Source organism: Dipteris shenzhenensis, chromosome 30 (assembly GCF_047967505.1).
Source record: "Dipteris shenzhenensis isolate YYH24624 ecotype China chromosome 30, Dip_SZ_1.0, whole genome shotgun sequence".
Taxonomy (NCBI): Eukaryota; Viridiplantae; Streptophyta; class Polypodiopsida; order Gleicheniales; family Dipteridaceae; genus Dipteris; species Dipteris shenzhenensis.
This window is the reverse complement of record NC_141625.1, coordinates 5,944,120-5,961,980: the sequence shown is the minus strand read 5'-3', so window position 1 is coordinate 5,961,980 and position 17,861 is coordinate 5,944,120. Positions and strand designations below refer to the sequence as shown.

The following is a 17,861-nucleotide window of genomic DNA, read 5'->3' as shown; positions in this document are numbered from 1 at the left end:
ATGGGCAAGCCTCTGTGGGCGGCCAGCGAGAAGAAGTATGAGATCTTCCTTGGCCGCAAGCTAGACCACAACCATGTCCAAAACTTGGAGCGCACATCCCGGGGCACTCTCTGGGTCACTGAATGTCTCTCCCTCGAGGGGGTCCACCTTGACGAGTTCATGTGAAGCCTCCTGCCAATCTGTGTGGTGTAGGAAAAGAAGGGTACCTCATCCACCGTCTCAGCTAGGCCACCCCCAGAGGGCCAGAACCACTCCCGGAGCCCACTGGACCTCCCTCAGGGGTCTACCCTCCCATAGCCAAAGGCGCCATCTAGAGGCGTCCTGCTGTGAGATACTGGGAGGGTTAATGCGCCACTCCTTCCCCAAATGTCCTACTTCTCTGATCATCTGCCAGTGTATCCCATCAAGACTCCCATCCATCTGAGGGTCATGCTCAGTGTGTGGCTGAAGTAGGCCTCCAGGTCCTACATGGAAGAAGCCGGGGGTGCGTGCTGCCGCGCTGCATCAATATCCTCAAGGGAACACCAGTACGGGAAAACTGCCCCAACCATGTGCTGTCTCTCCAAACGTGAAGTCCTTCCCACCAGAACTCAGGAATGGCTAAGTCAATCTCGCTCATCCGCTGCCTTGCCCCTCGTAGATGCGCTAGGGCGTCAAGCCTCGCCTCTGTCTCCATAGGTAGTCTACTTCAACGGCCAAAAGACCTTGCTGGACCACTGTCCCACTGTGCCCAACCAATGTGAGTCCGTTGTTCAAGCATACGTCCCTCCCGATCTTTGACCTCTGGGTGCCACATAAGGGGCTGGCGTTTAAACTCCTCTCTGCATCTGGGCGCAGCATGGATGAGACCCCTTGCCAGTCTCTGCCAGACCCTATGAAGGCTCCTCATCAGGGGGGCCCTTCCCCGTAAGGGGGGTCTCTGAGAAGATCCATCTATGTGAAGGCTGCCACTGTCCCCCAGTGCGTGGGGTGTTCCTCAAAAGCCCTCGTTGTAAGAGGAGCTTCCAAGGCTCTGCACCTGGGGTGAGGCCACGAACCACCAACTTGCCCAGAAGGGCGCTGCTTTGCATCACCGGATCAATGACACCCAAGCCTCCCAGTGCTTGCGGCATGATCACCGTCTACCAAGCTACTCGGGTCCTAGTGTTCCTCATGCCGTCTGAACTTGTCCAGAGGAAGTTCTGTACCAACCGTTGGAGTTGCTCAATGCATCCTCTGTGAAAGCACCAGCAAGAGGCAATATACCAGGCCGTGGCAAGGAGGCTCAATACCGATCTTCCGTGTCCACTACAAGGTTGGCCGAGAGGGCTCGAAGGAGGAACAGCAAGAGCCACCTCCTCCAGCAGCAGGGGCCACCGCCCATCCAGCCGATCCTCCAGCTTCGGAGGTTCATCCTCCGCACCCACCCTTGCAACAGCAGCGAGCCCTAGGAGCTCCAGATGCAGCGATGGCGGAAGGCGCAGACGTTAGCCCGACGAGGGCCGTGGAGGAGCCGATCCAGAGCCCCAACAAGCTTGATCAGTAGGGGGGGCCTGAGGTCGTCCTTATCCCTCCTCCTCCCCCTCCCCCTCCCCCTCCCCCCTAGACCCCTCCCCCTCCTCCTCTTCACGTCCCCCTCCCCCTCCAGGGTTCCTCTCGCCCCCTCCCCCCCTCAGCCCCCCCTTCTATGGTCACTGTCACCACCCGCCTCCCTCCCTCTGTCCCCACGTCCCTACTCCTCCCTCTCCCGCCGCCCCCCTCTCCACTTCAACAACAGGTTCTTCCGCTTCGACACCCCTACCATCAGGCAAGGGAACGATGACCCCCCCTTTTGCTTCCTCATTGCAATAGCAGGTCCATTCAGGGAGGGATCCTAAGGGACGAGGCCTGTCCTCCTGGTTAGCAACTCCCAACCTTCAGCCTGGGCGTCCCTTATCGCGGGACTTTTGGAGGTTAGGACCCTGGAACTATCTGGAGATTCCGGACTCATACCCTCTACCATTGGAGGTAACGCTCGTGGTCCTTCAGCCCTGAAAGGGAGGTTTGATCAGTGCAGTGGGATCTCAGACACACCCCGTTTGGAGATTTTCGTTTGCCTCCACAGGGTTGGAGAAGTGGTTCCCGAAGGTGTTTGATGCTATTTTGGGTAATCACATTACACTCATCATGGACGAGTGGATGGGGCCACAAGGACTACATCTTTGGTACGCCCATGGCGCGGAGGTGAACTATCAGTTGAGCTTCAGGCCCGAGGAGCCGGTGTGTGGTCTGGCGACAGGAGTTATCAGATTGCCGCTGGAGGGAAAGGTGGAGCAGGCACACTTCTGGCCCTTCCAAAAGTGTGCGGAGCTGTTCTCTCTGCAATTGGCCCTCTGCCTGTGGCGATTACAGGTGTGCTTGCTTGGTTTCTTTTTCTTTTTAACCTGTGTCCAGTCCCCTTCTGAGGGGGTAACCCATGGGGTCTGAGACTCCTGCTGCTCTTGCCTGAGAGGGCGCTGGCCAAATGCTCGACCAATGGAAGGGAGGATGGCTCAATACTCCTTGGGGAGCCTTGGGAAGCGGAGTGTGACCGGAAAATGTGGAACATGGTGTGTCGTATCCATGTCCTCCACTGTGAACCCTCCCTTGTTCATTCGCCATGAATGGATGCCATCAAAAGAATTGCATAAACTGAAAGGTTCTTGTCTATTTTATAAGCTCAAATGCTAGAATTTAATGCTCCTAATCTAGAGTTAACCACCTCGATTATCGAGCCTCATAGGGTCATATTATTTGACTCTCCTCTCAATCGTAGTTTTGATATCTTAAGACTGCTATCAAGCTCAAGGTCAAGGTCTTCAACTGAGCTCTGTCGTTAGTCTATAAGCCCCAGTATCCATACCACTAGGACACACCTCAAGAGGCATCCTTGACCCAGAGTAGCTCCTTGGACCTCACTACGAGATTTATGGTAATGGTGATCCATGGCCCAAACAAAGAGCATGGGTATTTAGCCTAGCTACTCATTAGTCTTAATCATCATTGAACACCTATCAACCCTTGTCCTTAGTACATTAGGATCCAACCCCTTTACTTGTATCTTCTACCTTCATAACGTACTAGGTTAGGTGCAAATTAACCTTATGTAGCTTGGGACATAACATGAACTAAAAATTTTTAATGATCAGGAACTCATCAACCGAGAAATCGTATTCATTATCAAATACTTAATTAGATGGATGGGCAGATAAGTGGATGATAATATCTAGGAAAGTATTGTAAGCCTTTGAAAATGGTTTCCTACCTTTCATATGAGGACATAAATATCACTTTAGGGGGGAAGATGTTATGTCCCACAACCTAACTATGGGTAGTTTGTACCAAACCTAAGGAATTCCTAGGGGTAGAAGGTATTCATTCGTAAGGGTTTAGCCCCAAATTAATTGAGGACATTGGTTAATAAATGTTTAATGAGGGTTAGGATCAATTAAAGACTTGGCTAAATAAAGAGAGGGACTAGAGCTATATAAGCAAGCCTATGCTCATTATTTGGGCATCAATCACCATAAGCTTGAATCTTCTAGAGAGTCCCAAGGAGCTAGTCTAGGTCGAGGATACCTCTCGGGGATGATATGGGACACCAATGTTGTTATAATCCCAAGGTCATCGCATGAGTTGGCATTATGATGGGGTAATTCCAAGCAGGGGACCCCTTTAAAGGGGTGTGATGGGACTCTTTTAAGGGGTTTAACTTAGTTAGTAATTCCAGTGTATGGGTTAGGGACACCCTTGGTTTAAGAAATCCTAGTAATCTAATATCATTAGTGAGCCGAGTAGACAACATGGAACTATAATGATACTAGATAGTAGAGAACAAGAATATTTGTATTGTGTAAAATGTTTGAAGTCTCTAATCCATACAATGAGGCCTATATGTATGAGAGTGAAGAGCCAAACATGGAAAGGTTTGTGCTCCAAAGGGTGTATGCTGTATCTCTTGTGAAGAGTTCAACCTTTGATGAGAGGGTATATTAAGGTATTTTATGAGAGACTTGACTCCTCTCATGCCATTTTGGTTCGACGTCATCAGATTGAGTCCTGTTCGTTGGATGTGGTACCACACCTTCCTTTTACAGATGTACATGCCTCTGTGGATACTTCTTGGGAGATTTTAGCGAGCATAGCATCCTAGCATATGTGGAGAGCCAGATGCACAGAGGCTATGGAGGGTACTCAGGAGTGAATGCTCTGTCCCTTGCTGTCTATGAGCAGAAGATATTCAGCTTTGATTTTTGGAACAAGATCTTGCTGTGCATGGATGGCTTCAAATGTGAAGAGGTCCTATGGTTCACCAAGGGATATCGCTTGTGTTTCTAGGAACGATTCCAAGATCCGCAAATAAAATGGCTACTTTTGGATTCACTGGGTGGACAGGCAGGCACAGCTATGTGTGGGGCTGCATTTTGGGCAGCAGATCTCAATCGATTCCCAAGAATGGGGCAAGATAGAGCGAATACAGGTCATGATGGGCTCTTGCACCATATGCCGGAAGTCCTCCTGCCCAGTAGATTGTGCAAGGAGAGTTTGGAGCATTAGCCCTGGAATTGCATCCAGCTTTCCAGACTATCACATACCTATAGATGTGCTATCATTGCCCTCCTACTCCCAGCTGAATGATACAAGAACATGAGGTCTTATGACGCATGAGTCGCAACTCAATGCGTTTCAGGTGAGCATCAAAGAGAGGAATCTTTACCACTGCAATACAATCCTGATAGGGGACTAAAACCTTTCCGAGGACTGAAAATACTTTCATTGTCATAATAGATAGGATTGGCCACATGCTGTGAATGTGTGAGGCCATGCATTGATTTCCTGACACTTTAGAAGCTGTGTTTGTAGCCTTGTATTTGCTTTGACTAGATGAAGCAGAGACTGTTTTTGTCCTTACGAAGGTATGAAGCACTTGCTTGACCTAAACTGCATAGCTTTGAAGTCACTTTCCCATTTATTTTAGAGGAAATGTAGTAAGATGTATCATTGCTCTTTTTATGCATTCACACACGCACACATTTACTCTTTCTAACTCTAGAATATGTTGTTATAAGTGCTAGACCTTTAAACTAAAGATGCCTTTCTCACCATTCCTCCTTTTATGTATCATATTTGAATGCGGTTCTGACATTTTTGTTTTCATATATAGGCACCAATTTTAGTTGTTTTGCATCTCTTCGCCTTTTTTTAAAAATTTGAATGACTTTGGTGTAATGTCTTTGTAGGATGATGCAGACTGGACCAAGCTAGGCATCAAAGAGGTGATGCTTAGCCTACTTGAATAACCTTCAAGGATTTCAAATGTGTTTTAGGACTTTGAAGTGGCATAATTGTCCATGACATGCTTGCTTGCTTCTTAGGGTCAACGATTGATGATGATGGGTAGTGCTGAAGAGGTCCCGAGAGCACCTGAAAAAGGGCCTGTTTTTGTGGAGGATCTTCCAGAAGAAGAGCAAGAACAGGTCTCTTTGGTAAGGGTTTGATCTTTGATCTGTGTGATGGATACTAGTTAAAGGTAGGTACATGTTTCCCGTGCTGCCGTATTATGTTTTTTTGTGATGGATATTAGTTAAAGGTAGGTACATGTTTTCCGTCTTTACACTACTTGCTATATTATGTCTTTTTGGGAGAGATGCTTTAGTTCAAGAGGTAGATGAATCAACTTAGGATTTAAATGGTACAGACCTAAATTAGGACTTGGGTGATGAGTAGATGGGCGAGTGCTGTGTCAATTAAACAAGTGAACTAGAGATGGATATAATAACCCAGACTTGACTTAGACTTGACTCTTCAGTTGCTTTATCTCACACGGTAGGACTGTAATGGAAATAAATTCCTGGACTAGAGGTGAGTGTTTTCAAATGCTCGATGGAATAGGACTTTAAATGAATTTTATGGCTTTCTTGTCAAAGAGCAGAATAGAATCCAAAAACTGGAATGCCATTTGAAAGGAGACAGCTAGAATAGTAAGTTGGGTGTGCTCTCAGTTGCTGGAATTGATGGCTTGAGTGGAGAGAGTTATGCATCTATATTAGGCTTTTTCAGAACTTAAGAACCAACAAGATTGTTTCAAGTGTTGATGTAGAATTTTCTCATCATATAGCGTTTTCATGTAATGGAAATAATTTAAGTGCCTAATGGACTGCATGTCAGGCTATAGAGCTGCCAATTTTATGGAGATATCATGTCACCTTCTATGTGTCTTTATGAAAGTCAATGAAACATTTTTAATAGCATGACCAGCAATGCAAACATTAACATGCTAATTACAAAACCGAGATGAGAAATTCCATCCTATTTGGTGCACAGCTCTCACTTATGAGTCGTCGTGACCTAACAGACTTATAACTGATTGAAGAAAATGTGCCACAACAAAGCATTTAAAGGTCCTCATCGCCATTTAATTTTAGATGTCCTGTCCGATCTGTGCCTGACGTGACCTCTACAACTGCTCTATCTGTTCTTCGTTCTTCTTGATCCTCGTGTTTTCTTGCTGCTGCATTCATTGTGTGTCTGCTGCTCCTATTATTTTACGGAAGCATATCTGATAATTTTTTTTGGTCTCTGAGGTTTAGTGTAGTGTCTCTGATAATTTCTTTGCCCCCATAATGAAAGGAATAGGGGGGATGAGGACAGGAGACTAGTGTTAGAAAAGACCCAACAGAGGGTACACGCAGCGGAAATAATGCCCAGGAGCTCACACAGTGTGCGGTGTGGGTGTGGAATCACAAACTTCTTTACTTATGTGCATTCAATAGGTGCGCAGACTCATCAATAGACAATGAACCAAACTAGATAGAGAAACCACCATATAAAATATTTCCGTCCACAACTATGGACACAATACAAGAGAGACAGATCCAGAGTCCCACCAATGGTGTGGTCCTCTGATCTTACCACAAAGTCTTTCTCCTATCTGCTGGCTATCTCTAGACTAGAGTCCGCGTGCTCCACCTCGAGCGTGAGTAGACTTTCCGTCTAGAATGATCCTCTCCACCTTGCTGTCTGGGAACCAGCCTAGGTGGGCAGCTTCCTGGCTAAGTCTGCAGCCCTGCTAGCACCTCTCTATCCTCCTGAATGTAGGTCCAGAGGGTGGCTACCTGCTGCTCCTTTCTGCTCTGGATCTGCTGCTGCAAGTGATACTGAAATGAGGCTAAATGGCCTCTTTATATAGGCCCCAAGGCCTGCACCAAAAAACCGACCAGTCTGTAAAAACCGACTCAGTCTGTAAAAACCGACTCAGTCTGTAAAAACCGCCCTTAAAGGGCTCACAAGTGAGGCCTTTTATGGCCCAAACTTCCAGGGCTTTTGGCCCTCCATTCAAGGCAAATATGCAGCCTATAAAAGGCCTGCCACCTGCCCACTGACAGTCACATTCCTTGCTGCAGATCTGATCCTGCACTCCCTGCCATGTCTGCGCCTCTGCAAACAGTGCGCCTCCATGTCCTAGATCCTCCGCAATCTGTCCCAGACTGTCTTGCTTCTGCTCCGTACTTTCCTGGCCCTGTGTCCTGCCCTTAACAGACCTAGATGTGCTGCCCTCATGCCAGCCATGATGCTGTCTATGTGGTAGCCCCTTTCTCTCATTTCCTGTTGGGTACTGCCCTAGGTCTCCCAACCCCATGCTCTCCTCATATGGGGGCTTACAGATGGGGAGGTGACCTTTCCAACACCCCCTCTCACTGACACATCTCAGCCCAATGCCAACACGTCGATGAAGATGCTCCAGTAACTCCCTGGTCGTAGTCCTCTGGAACCTTTCGGTGTCGAACTCTTTTCCTGGCTTTTCATCCAGTGGCTCCTGCTCCACCAGGTCCGGTTCCACTTCCGCACACCATCCTGGTACACAGGTCCATCTCTGGTAGCACCTCCTGGTACCACCTCCTTCAGTCACATTTCCGCCTCTGAACTCGAGCAACCCAGCCGTCACGATCTTCCAGTCGTCCCTCTCATAATGAGTGAACAACCTGGAGTTTTCCAGGCACCATGCTCTGAGGGTCTGTTTCAACCCGTCCTTCCTTTGGCAAGGTCTGTAACCAATGAATATTTCCAGATAACCTGGACCACGAACTCTCGCTGAGTTCTCAAGCAGGTACTCTTCTGGCTTCAGTACTCTTTGTCCACCACCTTCTAGCAATCTGCGTCCGAGATTTGAAGAAGCACCAATACTTCCCCTTCTGCCTTCGAAGAAGGCCAATTGCTTCCAATCTCTTATTACCTGAGACAAATGAAGAGCAGAATCTCCCCACAGCATGCTATAAAGACTCAAATGCAGAATATCAAATACATACCAGACTATTGTATTGCCTGAATGTTCGCTCTGAAAGCAAACCCTGTACCTCAATGAGACACCCGCCAAGATCCTGTGTAATCCTGTACTGTCTCCTTCTGAAGTCCAGCATTCATCTGACCATGAGACCCCAGGGCTTTCCATGGAATTCACCCTCGTGTCAGTGTCAACAGCTACACACCTGGAAGGTTCCAAGCACTCCATACTGTTCTTCACCTTCACAAAGGCATCTAACTCCTCGTCGACCCACATCTCTATGTCAGACATCCTTACTGTGATTTCGGGATCAACATACCTGACCTCGGTAACACTCGGTGATGTCACCAGGAACAATTCTTCGATTACCACATTAGTTTTGGCCTTTCCCTCTGAATCTGGGTCAGACTCCTGTTTGTTTTTCAAATCCGCCTTTTTCTTTCTGCAGTCCTTTGCAAAATGTCCGGGCGTATCACAATAGAAACACTTCTTCTTGTGCTTCCTCTTCGAAGTCCCCTCGTCATCAGAGTCATCTTTATTGGACTTGCCACTGTTAGGCTTGCCCTTCCCTTTACCTGCGGAATCCTTCACCAGCATCGCCTTGTCGTCTTTGTCCTCGTTGTAGAGCTTCTCCCGAGCTTCCTCCTGTAGCAGTAATGGACACAACTCCTCAAATGTCAGAGGTTTGGTCCGCTGTCCTGCTGTCACAGCCGTAACAAAGCTCTTGAAACTCCGAGGCAATCTCCTCAGTACCATCAAGGCCAGATGGCATGAGTCTGTCTTCTGACCAATCGCTGCTAACTGATCCCGCACCACCTTGACCTTTGTCAAATGGCTATGTACCGTATCGCCTTCTTCCATATCAAGATTGTAGAGTTGATGCTGAAGAAGCACGATCCGGGAGGTATTATCTGTCTCGTACAGATCCTTCAGGGTGGCCCACGCCTCTACTGACGTCTCGGCCAGCTGGATATGCGGAAGAACAGAGTCCGCCGTAGTCCCTATGATTATTGCCAGGGCATGGGCATCTCTTTCTTCCCAAGCTTCAAGCTCCTCTCTGTCTACTGCCATGAGTACCTTCCCTTTACTGTCCACCATGTCTTCCGGCTTCGACTCCTCTCCCGTGGTCAGCTTCCACAACTTCCGAGCCACTAAATGACTCCGGATCTTCACTTTCCAGATCGGGTAATTAGTCCCGTCCAGGTTCCCAGACTCTCCAAAGTTAGGGATAGTGAAAGAGAGAAAACTGGAGGAGGAGGAAGGGATAGCAGGGGCTGAAGAGGCTGTCGACATCTCTGCTGTATATACCACTCAGCAAAGTCAACCAAACTCAAATTCAGTAAACCAGAACTCTGAACGCACCTGACTGAACCTGAGTCACCCTCCTCGCAAGGGCACAATCCTCCAGTCGTGGAAGTCGATTCCCTTGAGCTTCTGAATCAGGGTCGTCCTTCAGCAAGGTCCCTGCCTTCAGGCTCCCACACCTGTGAGCCTCCTACTTGGGCTCTGATACCATGTTAGAAAAGACCCAACAGAGGGTACACGCAGCGGAAATAATGCCCAGGAGCTCACACAGTGTGCGGTGTGGGTGTGGAATCACAAACTTCTTTACTTATGTGCATTCAATAGGTGTGCAGACTCATCAATAGACAATGAACCAAACTAGATAGAGAAACCACCATATAAAATATTTCCGTCCACAACTATGGACACAATACAAGAGAGACAGATCCAGAGTCCCACCAATGGTGTGGTCCTCTGATCTTACCACAAAGTCTTTCTCCTATCTGCTGGCTATCTCTAGACTAGAGTCCGCGTGCAGAAGCCCCAACAGCTAATCTTATTCTCTTTAGAACAACAAAAAATTCTAAATTTGTATGATTGGACTTATTCTAGTCTTACAAAGGTATATATAGAGTCCGCGTGCTCCACCTCGAGCGTGAGTAGACTTTCCGTCTAGAATGATCCTCTCCACCTTGCTGTCTGGGAACCAGCCTAGGTGGGCAGCTTCCTGGCTAAGTCTGCAGCCCTGCTAGCACCTCTCTATCCTCCTGAATGTAGGTCCAGAGGGTGGCTACCTGCTGCTCCTTTCTGCTCTGGATCTGCTGCTGCAAGTGATACTGAAATGAGGCTAAATGGCCTCTTTATATAGGCCCCAAGGCCTGCACCAAAAAACCGACCAGTCTGTAAAAACCGACTCAGTCTGTAAAAACCGACTCAGTCTGTAAAAACCGCCCTTAAAGGGCTCACAAGTGAGGCCTTTTATGGCCCAAACTTCCAGGGCTTTTGGCCCTCCATTCAAGGCAAATATGCAGCCTATAAAAGGCCTGCCACCTGCCCACTGACAGTCACATTCCTTGCTGCAGATCTGATCCTGCACTCCCTGCCATGTCTGCGCCTCTGCAAACAGTGCGCCTCCATGTCCTAGATCCTCCGCAATCTGTCCCAGACTGTCTTGCTTCTGCTCCGTACTTTCCTGGCCCTGTGTCCTGCCCTTAACAGTCCTAGATGTGCTGCCCTCATGCCAGCCATGATGCTGTCTATGTGGTAGCCCCTTTCTCTCATTTCCTGTTGGGTACTGCCCTAGGTCTCCCTCCCCCATGCTCTCCTCATATGGGGGCTTACAGATGGGGAGGTGACCTTTCCAACAACTAGGCGGGAGACCCCTCGATCCAAATCTGCATACGCGTGGAGATGGGGAAGGGGAACGGTGACAAGACGAAAACACAAAAGCAACTCAATCTGGAGGACTTCAACAAACGCAGCAACCGGAGCGGTTTGACAGTGGACAGCACCACGGCCCAGAAGAAAGGGGCCCACCCAAAGCCCATGCCGCTCACCACATCCTCGACCTCTATGGTTACCACCACTATTTCATCACTATCATCCGCCTCATCATGTACGCCACCTCTCTCCTCCCCCTCTCTTGCATCATCATCACAGGTCTCCTCTCCAGTAGCCTCACCACTGGCCCCATCAGCCACGGCTCCACAGTACTTTCCCTTAGTATCACCTCTACCTCTCAGTCAGCCATCCTTCATCACCTCGTCTGACCTCGCTACTCCTACATATCACTCCCCTGCCCAGATCATATTGTCCCCACCCTCAGTACAACCTCAGCAGCCCACCTTCATTCCAACCCCTCTCGAGATCTAGTTTCCACCTGGACCAGGACATCTTAGGCCCCCGCTAGATGCTTGGGACTCCCTATTGGCTGAGATACACAGCATCTGGGCCTGTCAGGCAGAGTTGACACATTGCACCCAGGAGCAAGCCCGATACACCCAGGAGCAGGCCCGCATTATACACGAGTAGGGCACCCTTATCCAGGGACTCAGACACGACATCACACAGCTTCGAGAGGAGCTCGGGACCCTCAGAGTAGCGCCTGGAGGGACCCCAGTCACAGAGATGGAGGCACATATTTTCTCAAAGAGGCAGGGCCACGCTACAGTCGGCTATAGCAGAGACGACTAGATGGGTGGACGTGGCAAAACGGGAGCCCGCAAAGGCAACTGTTCCAGCCGCCATACAGGAACAACAGCAGAGGGCTTTGAAGGCCCTCAACATCCGGATACGAGGGATCACGCGAGACAGCACCAGCACCACTACGACGCCCATGGAGCAGGCGATTACCTTTGTGACTACCACCATGAGGGTCCCCGACTATGGCATAGAGGGAGCATGGCGTGTTGGGAGAGATCCCAACTAAGAGCAGTCCCTAGTCATTCGCTTCAGAGATTCACATGCTCGTCTAGCGACACTCCGACGCCGAGCCTCTCTATGAGAGCATCCCACCCTGTCCATGGACGAGGACTTGACACCACTACAGATTGAGGAGCGACGAGTTCTTCTGCAGTAGCGAGATGTTGCCCGCAAAAGGGAAAATGGGCCGTGGTCCGAGATGGTAGGTTGTTGACCGGCACTCGTCGGGCTCCCGCCCGTACCCCCTAGGGGGACAGGGCCTATGAGACTCAGGTTTTCAAGACCCTAGACTGCACCATTTGTAACTGTAATGGCACCTTATGGTCAGACCCATGAAACTTCTCGGAGTCTTATACAGGACGAGACATAGTCTTTTACACGGAGACACACCAGAGCCCAGAGCGTCCACTACCGATAGTCAGGGGCTACACATGGGAGTTAGCCTTCAGGGATGAGACGAGGGATACAGGAAGAGACCGAGGATTAGGCGGGGTCGTAGTATTGTATAGGTCTTCCCTCGCTGGAGCCATCTCCATTGAGAGGAAGGACGCACACTCTCGATTCATGTGGATCCGGATCCGACGCACAGACACCCGTGACCTTTTCATAACAATATGCTACTTCCTGCCAGACACATCCCACTTCGCCAAAGTGGCACGAGAAGCGGGTGAGACATCTCCATATGCACCCTTACATCAGGATATCCCAGACATTTCAGCCCGCGGGGAAGTTCTCCTTGTTGGGGACTTCAACGGCGGGACGAGTATGCGACAGGCACCACTCTTGGTCTTTCGAGACGCTTATCGCCGGCAGCTCCGACTTGAAACCAGATGTCACCTCTCGAACACACTAGACACGGTACGCAAGTACCAACGTCTCGTACGTCGGAAGAAGCAAGCTTTTCTTCGTCAAAATGAGGAGGAGCTGCTGCACATCTTGTACAGCAACAACTCTAAGGATTTTTGGCGGAGATTCCTTGAGCGTAGGTTCCCATTACCCCTCATCGACACGAGAGTCTGGCACACGTATGCACACCATCTATATGATGTTCCACACCAGCCCACTCCAGACCTCATACACACACCTCGTCCCACCACTTGCACGTTGTTCACCAGAGGGGGAGTCAAGGACGCGACATTGAAACTGCACAACGGCCGAGCTAAGGATCACGAGGGGCTATGCACTGAGTTTCTCGCATATGGGATCGACACGTTAGCCCCGATCCTAGCAAAGCTATTCAATGACGCTGTTTGCCTTGGCTTCCCCCGCACTTGGACACTCAACACCATCACCCCCATCCACAAGGTAGGGGATCCCATGGACCCGAGTAACTACAGGACTATCATGATTGGACATGTGATGTCCAAGATCTATGCAGCTGTATTGGATGCATCGGTCAGCTTATTCGCAGAGATGAGAGGGCTCAGAGCAGAGGGTCAGGCCGGTTTCAGGCGAGACCATGGGACTATGGATCACATACTCACACTTAGGAGTGTCATTGAGGAGGCCAGATCACGGAAGGAGAGGGTATACTGTTGCTTTGTGGATTTCCGCAAAGCCTTTGACAAAGTACCTCGAGCTCGTCTTATCACACGCCTACAGACACTGGGATTTGATTAGGAGATCATCTGGGCAGTCATGGCACTGTATGAGAGAGTCTCAGGCCGAGTTCGTACAGGCGCAGGTTGGACAGATGAGATCCTGAGTACCATAGGGGTCAAACAGGGTTGTCCCTTATCACCGACCTTGTTTGGCCTCTACATCGATGAGCTTGAGACTTTCATGGGGTCGTTCGGAGGGACCGGTTGCTCACTTGCCAGGATCATCATCAGGATTCTTCTTTATGCAGATGACATGGTACTCTTGTGGTCCACACCCGAGGGGCTCCAGCGACACCTAGATGCACTGCAGGCTTTTTGTTTATCCCATGATTTGGAGGTCAATTCTGGCAAGACCAAGGTCATGATCTTTAACACCTCTCGAGCAAACATGCAACGGAAACAGTTTACTTTTACTTTGGGTGGGTCACCAGTTGAGATCGCATCCTCGTACACTTACTTGGGGGTCATCTTCTCCGGCCCGATCTTCACGATGAGATCAGCGATGCAGGCCAGACTGAGCAGGGGATACGCCTCACTGGCTCGGCTAGAGAGACAATGCTTTCGCTCCCACTTCCAGGACCCTCGGACCAAGGCTCTTCTCTTCGACTCCTTAGTCCGACCAGCCGGTATGTATGGTAGCCCTTGTTGGGGGCCTGACATGTCAGAGATAGAGTGGACACGGGTGGATCGCTTGCAGACTCTCATGCTCTCAAGGATGATCCGGGGGAAACTGTCCGTACCACATCACATCATTCAGGCTGAGTTTGGTGCTTCTCCACTCTAGCTCGATGCAGCCTTTCAGACCATCACATATCTACACCGGGTTAGATCATATGGGGACTGCACATCTAGGGAGACAGAGGTTGCCGTGGTTGGCTGTCGATTCCTCCATGAGGTTGGCAGCAGAGGGAGATGAGCGATGCTGGTATGCACGGACTCACAGATGGTTTGTGAGACTAGGGTTCCACATTGATAGGATACCTCCTTTTCAGTACAGTTTAGATGCCCCTCCGGTACTGCGACCCACCATCCCGATTGGGCCACATATACCAACCAGGTCATTCGAGAGGATCTCTTGCACCTACACACCTTTAGGGCCTAGTTGGAGCCGAGGAAGCTTCCAGTGAAGTTGAGTTTCTACAATGATTACTGTCTCCGCATTTCGGAGGAGGGATTCATCATACCACTGGGGTACACTGAGCTTCATATGCCTCACTCACTACGGATCTCCATCGGACAGTTTCGGGTATCATCACATCGCCTCCGCATAGAGAGCGGCAGAGCAGAGGGGATTCCTAGGGAGCATCGCTTATGCATACTGTGCGACTGTCAGGAGGTTGAGTCGGAGGAGCATTTTATTTTCAGGTGCCTAGTGTACTATGAGATCTGAGGTCGCTACCAATGCTTGTTCAGAGACGGCTCTGGGCTCCTTTCGAGATTGCTCGCCTACCCAGATTAGAGATGCCTCGCGGCCTTAATTCACGAGGGAATCCGACATAGAGAGTACTTACTCAGGCGACGGGGCTTGGTCACATCATCAGACACCTCTCAGAGCAGGATCATAGAGTTCTTCTCATCGAGTGACATTGATCGTCCAGTCTCTAGCCGCCGACGTGACAGAGACCCCGACCCGACGATCGCAGCACGACACACGAGACATCGAGGGGACACACAGATCACTCTGGGGGACCTCCCGTCATTGTTTAGACCCGGGATACGTCCCACGGGAGTCACGGTGGCTCTGGTCTTGCATCAAGCCTCGTCCAGGAGACCGAGATGCACGGCGTCCCTTGACGGGCACCAGTGTTCCATCACCAGCTATGCACCAGCCAGGGGGACATGACATACGGAGGATTTTGCTCCGCTCCACTAGTCCTTTTCTTTTCATTGTTGCATCCAAATGTATTTGATTATGTATGATCAGAATTAGGATTCAGCACGGGTGATGATGCTCGTTTCAGTAGCTCCACCCTTACTGTGATTTGTATCAGGTTTTCTTTCAGTCTCATAGACCCATCGGTCTTCCGAAGACTCTAATAAAATTTCTTTCTTTCTTTCTTTCTGATATGACTGTCAATTATGTGTTTGTCATGAAGTGCAGTATGAATTAATTTAGTATCTAGTATTAATTGATAAACTTGTTGGAAGTATAGGGTCAATGCCCCGCTTGTAAGCCCCCAAATGCAGAGAGGTAAGGGGCTTGATACTTCAGCATGTATGTGTTGGAAAGCAGGTGGTCACTTCCTCAGTTGTGAGCCCCCATATGAGGAGAGAGAGTTTATTAAAGTCTTCACAAGACCGATGGGTCTATAAGACTGTGAGAAACCTGATACAAGCAAGCTGAAAAGGTGGAGCTACTAACGAGCATCAACACCCATGCCAAAAGAAAAGCTAAATGCTACATAGTCATATCAGAATAATAGTCCTTCCATCATCACTATCAGATCATCTATACAAGGTGAAATGTGCGCCAATGTTACGACTGTGATCCACTCTATCTCCAAAATCAAGGGTGGGGGAGCGAGAGCATAAAATCAGAGATACAATGTTGCTGGCTGTTTGTGGGTGCAGTCCTGTGCTGTCTCCTGGTCACAGCTGTACATCTAACAAGGGCGATTGTGGCCCTGTCGGCCCCACTCCCACTCTGAACAAGGAGGGAATGTCCCCAAGCGTAATCTATGTGTCAACCCTTTGCTTGAGCTGTCGTGTCCCCGATCACGTTTGGGGCCTATAGGGTGGGAGCCTGTATGGTCCGGCTGGAAGAATTCCGTGATCATGTTCTGAGAAGTCTACCAGGGTATGCTCCTCCTGCCTCTGTGATTGAAGTATGCGCTCACGATGTCTGACCGCCTTGTGAATGAGCGTGGCCAAGCATTTCTGATATGGAAAATAGAGGAACCTGGATAACAACCCAAAGCTATCTTTCAATAGACAATAAAAGCGCCCCCGAATCTCATAGTACATGGGCATCTGAAAATGAAATGCTCCTGAGACTCAATCTCTTGTAGGCCACATAGGGTGCATATGCGTCTCTCCTTGGGTAAACCTTTGCCCTGCCACTCTCAATACGAAGTCTATATGAAGAGACTCGAAACTGCCCAATAGAGATCCGTAGGGGCCTCCCACTTCTCACCAATGCGAGAGATGGCTCTCACCATGTGCCTCCATTGTGGAGTTTTGGCAACATGAAAAGGTAAATTGCATTGATAAAATGTCATCTGTATCTCTCGACAAGCTTGCTTCTTCTAGACACCTCTCATTGATTTCTTGATGTTCAATTGTCCCATTTTTCCTCTTGCAGATGTGCTGGCTGTGCATCAGTACCCTGAACAACACCTTGAAGAGAGGAGCTTCCCTCTTTTGAGTACATTGTACCACTTGCTGCTTCAATTTCGATACTGCTCTCTTTAGCTTCATTGGCATGGGCTGCAGCTTGAACTTCAAAGCTGTGTGCCACATCTGGTGGCACTTGCTTGCAAACTTCAGCTCCCTTTGATTTTGTACTTGCCAATGCGCCTTGATATGCTGCACACCTCCACCAAATTTCAGCCCACAATAATTGCAAACCATGCGCTTTAGGAGCCCACAACAGTCATGTGGAGAGACTTAGAGACTGAGAGAGAGAGAGAGAGAGAGAGAGAGAGAGAGCTCTTAGTAGCACAGCCAACAGCTCGAGAGAGAGTCGTGCAGTGACTGTATGGACTGTACAGGTTGTACGGGGCTGCAACCAATGCACAATTAGAGAGATTAGTCGCTAGCATAAGTAGCCTGCAAAGCAAGAAAATCAACACATGATGAGTCACAAGATTGAAAGGACTCACAAGTCAGCGGTCATAATGCCAACTCCAAGTTTGCATGCATTGGACGTACGGTTTTACGGAAGTACGGACAAGGGGGCTTGAGGGTTGTAGGGAATGCGTTTTTCAACAAAGCGTGATGGCGACACTTGCTTTGACTGTTTTGATAGAAAATAGGGCTAAAAATTGACCTTAGGGCCTTTTGCCCCATAAACCACTACAAAAAAGATGCATTTTTAAATTTCCAAACGTTTGGCAACGTTTCCAAACATTGCAAAAATTAAAAAAGGCGTTTCATTGCAACTATGCTCATGTTCAGACATGTGTACGACACTCTAAATTGTTTTCCTATTTCAGTTCATTATCATGGCCACTAGATACTAGATCCCAAACTTTGATGAGACATGCAAGCTTGACGGGACCAACTACCCGTGGTGAAAGTTGAAGGTCCGGAGCCACTTGGTGTTGAGGGAGTCATGG

General features: G+C 49.2%; 1 protein-coding gene across 1 annotated transcript in view; it reads left to right on the top strand.

Moving 5' to 3' along the window:
- LOC147881646 (ubiquitin carboxyl-terminal hydrolase 7-like) overlaps nt 1-17,861 on the top strand; it is a 134,663-nt gene that overhangs the window by 8,637 nt on the left and 108,165 nt on the right. Inside the window, exons 3-4 of the mRNA XM_087401690.1 lie at nt 5,238-5,273; nt 5,373-5,483. Coding sequence (XP_087257816.1) covers nt 5,238-5,273; nt 5,373-5,483 — 147 coding nt within the window. The remainder of the gene's footprint in view (nt 1-5,237; nt 5,274-5,372; nt 5,484-17,861) is intronic.